This window comes from Cynoglossus semilaevis, chromosome 1 (genome assembly GCF_000523025.1).
Source record: "Cynoglossus semilaevis isolate Cse_v1.0 chromosome 1, Cse_v1.0, whole genome shotgun sequence".
NCBI lineage: Eukaryota > Metazoa > Chordata > Actinopteri > Pleuronectiformes > Cynoglossidae > Cynoglossus > Cynoglossus semilaevis.
The window spans coordinates 15,595,884-15,606,029 of record NC_024307.1 but is presented as its reverse complement, the minus strand read 5'-3'; the positions used below and the strand labels follow the sequence as shown (position 1 = coordinate 15,606,029).

The 10,146-nt window shown below is 38.4% G+C and overlaps 2 protein-coding genes across 2 annotated transcripts; one reads left to right on the top strand and one right to left on the bottom strand.

Moving 5' to 3' along the window:
* The first annotated feature begins 319 nt into the window (after positions 1-319).
* On the top strand, positions 320-3,177 carry LOC103381255 (galectin-related protein B). Its single transcript, XM_008313523.3, has 4 exons — positions 320-470; positions 793-878; positions 1,974-2,154; positions 2,810-3,177. Exons 1-4 carry the CDS (start codon positions 411-413, stop codon positions 2,951-2,953), a joined length of 471 nt encoding a protein of 156 aa, XP_008311745.1. The 5' UTR covers positions 320-410; the 3' UTR covers positions 2,954-3,177.
* A 1,412-nt stretch (positions 3,178-4,589) lies between these two features.
* Positions 4,590-8,985, bottom strand: plek2 (pleckstrin 2). Its single transcript, XM_008313514.2, has 9 exons — positions 8,701-8,985; positions 8,451-8,615; positions 7,404-7,591; positions 7,180-7,271; positions 6,693-6,880; positions 6,416-6,517; positions 5,757-5,840; positions 5,536-5,614; positions 4,590-5,229 (listed from the first exon to the last, which is right to left on the bottom strand). The coding sequence occupies exons 1-9, from the start codon at positions 8,746-8,748 to the stop codon at positions 5,102-5,104; spliced, it is 1,074 nt and encodes a 357-aa protein (XP_008311736.1). The 5' UTR covers positions 8,749-8,985; the 3' UTR covers positions 4,590-5,101.
* Positions 8,986-10,146: the final 1,161 nt, after the last annotated feature.

Sequence of the window (10,146 nt, the reverse complement as noted above, 5' to 3'; positions counted from 1 at the left end):
AGTTCTTATTAAAACATTAATCTTACATTAGAAGAAATTTTAACAATAAAGACAAGAACAGTAATAATAATAATAATAATAATAATAATAATAATAATAATAATAATAATAATAATAATAATAACAACAACAACAACAATAATAATAATAATACATTTTGTTTATATTTTCCATTTCCATTTCTGAATAACAATGAGCCAGAGCAGTCTATTCAGGCTGTTCTGGACCCCCCACCATCCCCAGCAGCACCATCAGCATCACCCTTCACCTATTTATTCTCCCTCGTCTCTCACCTTCACCACAGCCACATTGTGAGCCTGACTGTTTCCCTGGTAACGTGGAATAGGCGGGGTTTCCGACTGTAGGCACAGTGAAGCATCGGTGCTCAGCTGGCAGCATCACAGCTCAGAATGTGCTCGCTGCATCACGCCCTGAGTGGGATGGAGGAAAAGGACCACAAAGAGAAGGATGTATGTAGATGATTTTAATGTGATTTGTCAACTCTGCATGCGCTGAATGTTTCTGTCAAAGAGTCTGAGCTCTTTGTGATTTCGTTTCTCCAGCACGGTGGGTAATCAGCCCCAAAAGCTTCAGTGAGTGCAGCTGAGTCACTGAGTGAATAAAGCTATTGTTCACAGCGGTGTTTAAGCTGCAGCTCAGACTGAGTAATGATGAGGAGGGACAGGGTTTAAACAGTCTGGTCCTGGTCAGAAACCAGACTGCAGGTCTGCAGGTCTGCAGGCCCGGAGCCTGGATCATCACTGATCACCTTACGTCTTTATTGTTTCACAGGGCGAGTACACCGGAGAGATAAAAGGTGGACTCAGGCCTTCAATGAAACTAGTGGTGATGGGAATTATTAACCAAAAACCCAAGAGGTTAGTCAGACAAACACACTAACAAATGGTTTTTTCTCTTGCCAAATGCTAATCCCACACATTAATTTGCAGCAGACAGGTCCAAAGTCCAGCCCTGGTACCAGTGGTTGGTTATATTATTATATTATTGGACCTGGAGAGTTTTTTTTCGTTTGTTTTTTGCATATGTTTCTAAACACATTTTGATTTTTTGATTTTGAAAAACATCTCAAGGTCATTTGGGATTATCAACACTTCAGAATTTGATCCAATGTTTTGGAAAGTTTTAGTCATCGCTACGTAGCTATTTTAAAAAGTGAACATCAAAATATCTTTTGGAAAACCTCAGGATGATTATAACATTTTCTAAATGTTATTCTTTTTAATATAACAAGATATGTTTGCAAATTCTATTTTCTATACATATGTTGGGCTGGCTTTTAATTTTCTTTAAACAAGTGCTGCATTTTATGTTTCCAGCTAACTTTAACATATTATGTACAACATGATTTGTGATTTTACTCATATTTGAATATTTTGTTCAACTGTTATAAGTATGTCATTGTTTTTTCTATGTTACCTTTAACATCCATTTGCTGAATTTTTGCTATTTTTATTTCTGAAGCTTTTGTCTGTTAATTTATTCTTGGGTCTATTCTGACATTTTGACACTAACAGTAAAAAAAGAAAAAAAACACAGAAAAACACAGCTGAACTTTGAGCCTGTGTTTGTTATCAAATACCAGTCAGTCAGTGAGTCAGTGCTGTGAGGAAACATGTCGCTCAAGGTTTAACTAAAACTAGGTTATTCTCAAGAGGGTCGTGGGAAAAATGTAAATCAAATGAAATCTGAAAATTCTTGAGCTGATGACATCATTAGGTTATTTTTAGTTGGCAATTATATGTATTAAAGTTACACAAGAGCATAATTAACAAACATAAAGTGGTTACACAAGAGCATAATTAACAAACATGAAGTGTAATTATTTTTATTTTTTAAATAAAAAATGTACTATTTAGAACGGTAGAGACATGATGAGAACCTATACAATTTTTATTGTCCAGAAAATCAAGAACAAAACAATATTTAATTTCTGTCTCTGTGTTTTCTTTCAGCATTGAGGTGACTGTGTCCCGTAAACCTCAGGAGGAGGAAACTGAGGCAGATGTTGGTCTCCACCTGAAGGTCACCTTCACGGACAAAGCCATCCAAAGAAATGCCCGTCTGGATGGAAAGTGGGGTCAGGGTGAAAACACCCTCTCGTTTTTTCCATTCACAGCTGGAGAACCTTTCAAGGTACATCAAGGACCTCAGTAAATCTCAGAAGAATGTGATTCTGAATACAGCCTTGATCTCCTGATTGTAGGTGACGTCGCAAAGTTGGGTCATGACCAACAAAGGCCTTTCTGATGATATTTAAATAAAAGATTGCTATATAATACAGCGTTATCCAATGTTTTTTTCACCTGTCAAAATCACGTAGATAGTATTTACATCTCTTATGCTCTGTGTAAATGGGTTATTTTTAGGGATGTCCGATAATATCCGGCGACCAATATTATCGCATATTATATTATATTAGCATATTATGTAATATCTGTAAGAATCGTTATCTGTTTTTCCTCAGATAATGAAAACCCGATAACGCAATACCTGGGTTTTGCCAAATGATGTGTGCCCTAAAAATAGTTTTGGGGATAAACGGCTGTATATTAAACTGAAAGTCACTAGATGGCAGCATTGCAGCTAATTTAATTAATCTCAGGCTTATACAGTGGTTTGTACAGATAATATGAACTAAACTGTGTGCTGGTCATGATGGTCCGTCATGTTGCAGAAGTGGATCTTGTATGAAAAGTTTGATAAACACAGCTTGAAAGAGTTACGCCGATGCCATTTCCTTAAAATGAAGTATTTCTGTTCACTGTCTCTGTTTTCCTGTGACTGTCAGATGGAGATTGTCTGTGAGCACCAGCAGTTTCGTATCCTGGTGGACGGCCAGCCGCTGTGTGGCTTCACCCACCGCCTCCTTCCTCTCGCCTCCCTCACAGCCTTAAGAGTCATTGGAGATCTACAGCTCACCAAGGTGGCATAGCCACAGAGGAGGAACGAGAGAACATCCTGAGAGAGTTTACATCGACCATGGCAGGAGTAAAGGCCTGCTTCTTGACTGATAGATTTAGCCTCATGATGGATGGATGGATGGATGTTGTGTTTCAATTTCCAAGTTCAAACCTGCCTCGTAATCACGTGTTAAGACAAAGTGCCTTCACTATATTATCTGTCTGAGGACTTCAAGAGGGTAACTGACTCAAACAGTCTTCACTATATTATCTGTCTGAGGACTTCGAGAGGGTAACTGACTCAAAGTTAAAATCCTAAATTTAACTGATGAATGTGATTTAATCACCGTTAACCAATGTGAATTAAGCTACACAAACTAACCTTGACAAGTTTTTGCACAAAAGTGCTGCATCCCTGCAGGAATTGCGGCGCTGCAGCGGCGGCTGTGCTCTGAATTTGTCTGGAAGCACTTCTGTTTACGAGAGCCTGCATGAAGACTAATGTTTCAGCTCACCTGTGATTCTGTGACCGACTATTGAACAAGAACATGATGGTGTTAACTTGTGTTCATGTAGACGACATTATAGCATGTTTGTGACACAGTGTTTTTAACTCTTAATTCTTAATTTTACCTTCAATTTCACAAAAGGTAAAGACATAACAAGATTTGTCTCGCTTTTTGTTAATAAACTTATTTGTTCTAAAGATGCAATGGATATTTTTTTTAAAATATGAATGAATGTCTGTTCAAATCAAACCAAGCTGAAACCAAGCTTCTATCAAAGCTAAAGCTTAGGGATCAGTTCTGAGAAAAACAATAACATCCAGGTTCTAGCTGCTGGATGCAGAATCAAAGTGGGCCTCATACCTTTGGTGCAGATGTTTTTGACAATTATTTTGGAAGAAGGCTGTATTATGAAAAGTTCTAAAATTCTTTACACTTTGATATTCAGGTTTGTTTTTTGTTATAATCACCTGTGATGTTCCTCAAGGCTCCGTTTTAGAGCCACTTTTGATCCTCCTATCACAGGCTGGCGGCAAATAACAAAAATAACTTGACTTTGCATCATTGCAATAAATACATTGTGGTTGTTATTTGTCACAGTGTACGTTGTTACAGTCTTTAACCGTCTCATGAAGGTGAAGTGCTGGTGTGTGACGGCAGCACTGGGCGTCAGCAGCCTACACAGAGGATGACGGTGAACAAAAATACCACCGCAGCAAATACTTGTTCATACCTGTACTTCAGCCTGTGATCAGACTGTATGTTTCCAAGACAGAGGTATCAAAACCACACAGTAATACTACAGCCAGGATCTCTGTACAAAGGCAACATAAGACATGCACACGTGGCAAACTCAGGCCTGGGGGCCACACTTGGCCCGCATTGTAATTATATTAGTCCCACGAGATCATATCAAATGTGTACTAGAGTTGGCCCACCATTATATAGCCACTGTATACTGGCAGTTATGTGTTATGTTATAGCACATACATAGGCTACAGATAGAGAGAGGCATAATAAGAAACAATCACTACTGATCTGTGTCTTATTTCAAATTTAATTTCTTTGGTTTGTTACAGATTTAATGTTTATGCAAAACTAAAGTTTGTTTCCATATGAAAAAAAAAAATCAACATTCCATATCTGGAGAAAAGGAAAATGGAACAATTGCAGTACATTTTTCAACAAATATTAAGTTTGGCCCACAGTGAAGTTGAGTTTGACACCCCTGGTTTAAAATATATATATTATAGAAAGTATTGTATTTAAACATATGAAATAAGTACTGTTACTATGTTACTAAATTAGAGAGGAATATATATATATATATATATATAAGAAAGGTGATATTGAAAATATAAAAAAAAAAAGTATTTCTGAAATACTATAGGCATAATTTCTAGCAGCAATTATCCCATACATAATTCTACCTCATACTATAAAAGTACCCTCTATTTATAATATATATGTGTGTATGTATATATAGTATATGTATACATATGCACATATATTTATGTGCACAGTATTTAGACATATCTAAATATGTCTTTGTTCATACAAAAGACAAAACTGATGCTGCAAATGTTTCTTGAAACAGTCCATTCACAGAATGTGTAAATTTAGCTGTTTTTTCCGCATCATAAATTAAAAAATAAAAAATAAGTTAAATGTCCGTTACGTCTGTTGTCTGATCGCTTCGATCCAGTCCATCTTCTCCTGGAGACTGGGAGCCTGAATGAAGTAGTGTGTGTTGGACTGAGTGATGATCTTAAACAGGTTTCCTTGGATGTTTCCTTTCACACCTGAGCACAGAATATTAAAGTTTGGGTTTAAATGTAAAAAATCACAAACACAGAAACACTCCTGAGAGGAAAATCAGTTTAAAGAAATGACAAAAATAAGAAGATTGTTTTTAAAAACAGCTTCTGTGATGATAAACTAATAATGGGCTACTGGTATCTATCTATCTATCTTGACTTCCTTTACCTCATAATAACAATAATAACAACTTGAGTTTTTCCTAAGCCATGCCTGAAGGGAGCAGACTGATTGTTAGTGATGTGTGTTTATGAAGGTGGGATTGTCTGAGGTCAGAGACGGTGACTCACCTGAAGGAACTCCGTTATCATTCAGAGACGACACCAGACAACCTCGAAGTGAGAAACCACCAACTGGGTTGATGTCATCCTGTGACAGAGGACAAGACAGGAAGTGGGTCAGAATGACTCAGTGGGGCTGGGATAACTGACAATTATGGCTACCACGAGAAAGGCATAAACACAACACAAACAAACAGTCATAATTAAAACTGCCCAATCTGAACACTCACCCGCGTGGGATCGTAATAGTGAAGGAAATCAGGCTCTGAACGCAGAACAAACAGCCGCACCTTCCAGTTCTTCCGTCTGTGTCCCTGTATGTTAGAACACTCAGGTTTGACATTTGAAACTCAGATTTCACCTCGTCCAACAAATCCAACTGACCAACAAACAGATATAATATTGACAAAGTAATAACAAAAAAAAAAACCAAAACCACGAGGATGAGAGGAAGAAGAAAAACACTTTGAGGCTTTGATTTCTTTTGAATTTTAATTAATTTTCTCATCTAACATCTAACAAAGGTTTTGTTTTGTATTTAAGAACCTAAGTAAATGATCACCTGTGGAGTTCCTCAGGGACCCATTCTAGAGCCATGACTTTCTGTTCAATATTTACTTGATCCCCGAATACAGATCAAGGTAAAACAAAACAACAACAAACAGAAAAAAAATGTCAACAATCACATCTATGCTGATGACACACACTTTTTTAGAAAGCTGCTCCAATCACATCTATGCTGATGACACACACCTTTTTAGAAAGCTGCTCTGGAGGTTATTCCGAGAATGACCTAATTTAGAACTACGTTTTGGTGCATGGCAGTTTATATAGGGCACATATAAAACTCAGCATTTTTTTAAAAGAGAAAATAAAGCAGTGTGTTCACCTGTTTGAGTAGATATCCTGTCTTTATCACTTGTCCACTCAGCTCCACTGCCGACAGTGAGGTTTCTGCCTTCACACTGCCTCTTTTCTTCATGCTGTCAGACTGGGGCAAAATGATTTTGGATTAAACACCCATCTATTCACACCTGCCCATTAAAATCAGTCTTTAATTATGTCATTCATAGCAAAGGTTGTAATTGGATCATAAGATGATTGTGAGGGTAATGTAATGTAAAGTGATTATGAAGATCTGTGATATTAGAGGTGAAGGTACTTACAAAGGCGTACAGTGCCGTGGAGTCGTCCATGAACTGATCGGTGAGTCCTGCCGTTCTCAGAGCCTCGTGGCTCCTCTGACCAACAGTCCGTAGCAGACCCTCCTCCAGCAGAGCAGTGGCCAGAGTCACAGCCTCGGCACGGTTCAGAGCCAGCTGCATGAAGACCAGCCAGTCCACCACCGCTGAACCTGAGCGGGACACAGCACACAGTTAACAGAACACATGCATTAATCACCAAGCCATGTTATAAGTGTAATAATAACAACAATTAGCCAAACGTTTCCTGAAAAATCAGACTTGTGTAAACTATGGCCCATGGGCCAGATATGGCCCACTGGACTTTCTAATCTGGCCCACAAAACACAGATGAAAGGTATGGTAAAGACTGAAAGTTTAGTTTTATCCTTTTAGAATTTATTTATATCCAGCATTCTACATCTAACCAACACTGGACCTTGTGGAAGAGGCTGTTGTTTCATAGACTGACCTGAGAAGCAGTTGCTGTAGGTGCTGCCCTGCTCCATATGGCTGCCCATCTTTATTCCTTTGTGAACGTCATACATGGAGTCCAACACTTTGCTTCAACAAAGAGGGAGGAAATCAGGTGGTGAGGAAGATTAGATTAGACTGCCATAAACATAAAGACTCATGAAGCCACTGTGGGATTCATGGGCTAGTCCTGTAAATCCTGTGGCTGAGGTGAGAGTTTACCTGAGGTTTATGTTGTTCAACTGTGAAACTACAGCTTCCTGCTGCTGGATCTCAGTCTTTGCTCCAGCATGTGTCTTCAGCTCGTCTGCGGCAGCTGTGATGTCAGCGGCCCATTCGTCTCTCTCCTCTCTAGAACAAGCTTCCAGGAAATGATCAACTCCATTGGCCGTCCTCAGCTTCAATACCAACTGTTAAAAACACAGTACAAACCAGGGTGTGGGTATTTTTCAGGACGTGGGGGACACAGAGACACAGAGACACAGAGACACAAAAAGATCTTGTTTCCCTTTGCTTGGTCGATAACAGAAATCACGTCCTGACAAAACATCAGCCTGAGGCCATGTATTTATAGTCTAATAAAAAAACAAGGCTTGGCCTTCACTCTGGTTTCCAACAATTAAAATCTAAACACAGGTAAACACTGAGGAGAACGTGATCTGCATCCACAGATCACTGCTTCATTCACTTACTTTATCAAATTCATACAATGTCATATTTAAAGAAGCAGATATTTAGTGAGATTAGACCAATCTCAAAAGCAACGTGGAATGAGATACAAATATTTGAAATTTGAATGAAAAAAAAACAACAGCAAATATTTGAAATTTGAATGAAAAAAACCAACAGATGAGATAATAATAATAATAAAAATCTGAACTTTATTGAACCCATATTTGGGAAATTCCTGTGTTAACAAGATGCCCCTGGCAAGCGCCAAGCATGTGATTTCTCTGGGAATCGAACCCAAGACTATGCTTCCTAGGCAGGCCTGCTAACCTCTACACAATAAAAGATGTAATCAAGTATTAAGAAGAGACTTTAAGGGATGGGATGAGGTTGAACCGAGCAAGGTGTAATGAAAATTATTATTATTATTATTATTATTAATGTATTTTTTTCTCCATAAAAATACAGTATATACATACACCACATACACATACAGCATAACTACAAATACATCTACAGTGTAAAACATGACAAGAATGATCTCACCCCTAAGTACCTGTGTATTGTCAAAAGAGAAATGAAAAAAAAAAAACAACTCACCGGTCGATTTTCATACTCCAGAAAAGGACAAGTCAGAACACAGTCCTTCAGCAGNNNCTTCCCTCTCTGACACGAGTCTCTTTTACTTCCTTCATATTTATAATAGAGCAGTTTTTCTGGCAGCAGGACAAACCAACGTGCCTTCCAGTTGTGAACAAAATGACCCTTGGAACAAATGTAAATATTTAAAAACACCTTTCATTTTTTTAAAAACAAAACATTTTCACTCTCATGTTTAACGTTTTCTTACCCTCTTCACCAGGAATCCCTCTCTCAGACTCGTCTTCTCAGCAGTCATCCTGTTCCAGTTGAATCTCAGTGTCTGATCTTTGCCTGTTCCTGCCTGCTCTGCTTTTCTATCCTGCAAGAGCTTTAGCCCCTCATTAATGTGTCACCTGCGTTCACACCCTGATCACACCCACGTCCACACGCACTCACACTTTACTCAACAACGAGTGGGTGTTCAACACGGTCCTGCAATTCCAGTTTACTGCCACAAGAGGGCGCACTGACTCTTTTGCATATTAGAAGGGAAGAAGTCAAAGACAAATGGTCGAGTTAAAAATGTATTTGTGCACAGTGGCCTGAGAATGTGTGTGGTCTCCACAGAAGTGACCTGGAGTTGGACCTGTAGGACCCAGCAGTCAACAGGTGAGGACCGGGTTACACCCTGGACACAGGCCCACATCGAGTAGAAAGGTAGGAGGGGCGCGGTGAGGTGCCGGGGGGGCATGAGGGGCTTCTAATGGAGTATGGCACACTGGACATCAGTGTACCACTGCTGTAATGCTTGAATGATAACAACCTCCAGTCACTAGGTGGCAGCAACTCATACAGTGGTTTGTACAGATAAAAAATATAAATGTTATCAGGTTCTCAATAGTATTTCAATTCACGGGGGTGGAGGGGAACTTTAGTTCACATTACCTTAAATAAAAACCAAAACTAAGACACTGGGGAAGTATGTTATGTTTCAGACTGAGACTTTAATCAATCATTCTCAGTTTGGTACAAATTGGACAGGCTCTGGACACCAGCTGGTTAGCGGACACGCTCCACCCACATGGATTAATCCATGTGAAACCACTGATGAAACACTGTCCTCAGCAGAGGTTAAGTGATAAACAGGCCCCACTGCTGCTCTGTCAATATGATAATTGCTTAATTGGCTGCAATTAAAAGACAATGCTTAAGTATATGTTGCTAAATAAGGATACAGTCGGTAGGTTTTAGGGTTAGCTATGGAAATATTTGTTTAGTGTTGTGAGGGAGTATGTGATGCCTTATTATCAGGTTAAATTTAAATTCTCAAAAAGCAAACACCAGAGCTAAACATCAGAAATTGGTTGAGGCATATACACAAAACAAAAACACAACAATCTAAACAAGTAATCTAACAAACATGGCACAACGGTGTAAAGCTAGCATAGAAATTGACTTACATAAAATATTTTGTTGGAAATGAGCAGAAATATCAATATGGTATGACATGAAATAGCAAAAGCTTAGTGCAAACAGTTATATTTAATATATGATATAATTTTGCCAAAAATGTAATTTTCTAGGATAAATTTAAAAGGCTACATGATAGCACAAAGCTAGCACAAAAGGAAAACAGAAAAAACAAAACATAAAGTTATCTCAAAATGTTATAAAAACCAATACAGTTCTAGAAAAAAAAATGTTGGCCAAAAAA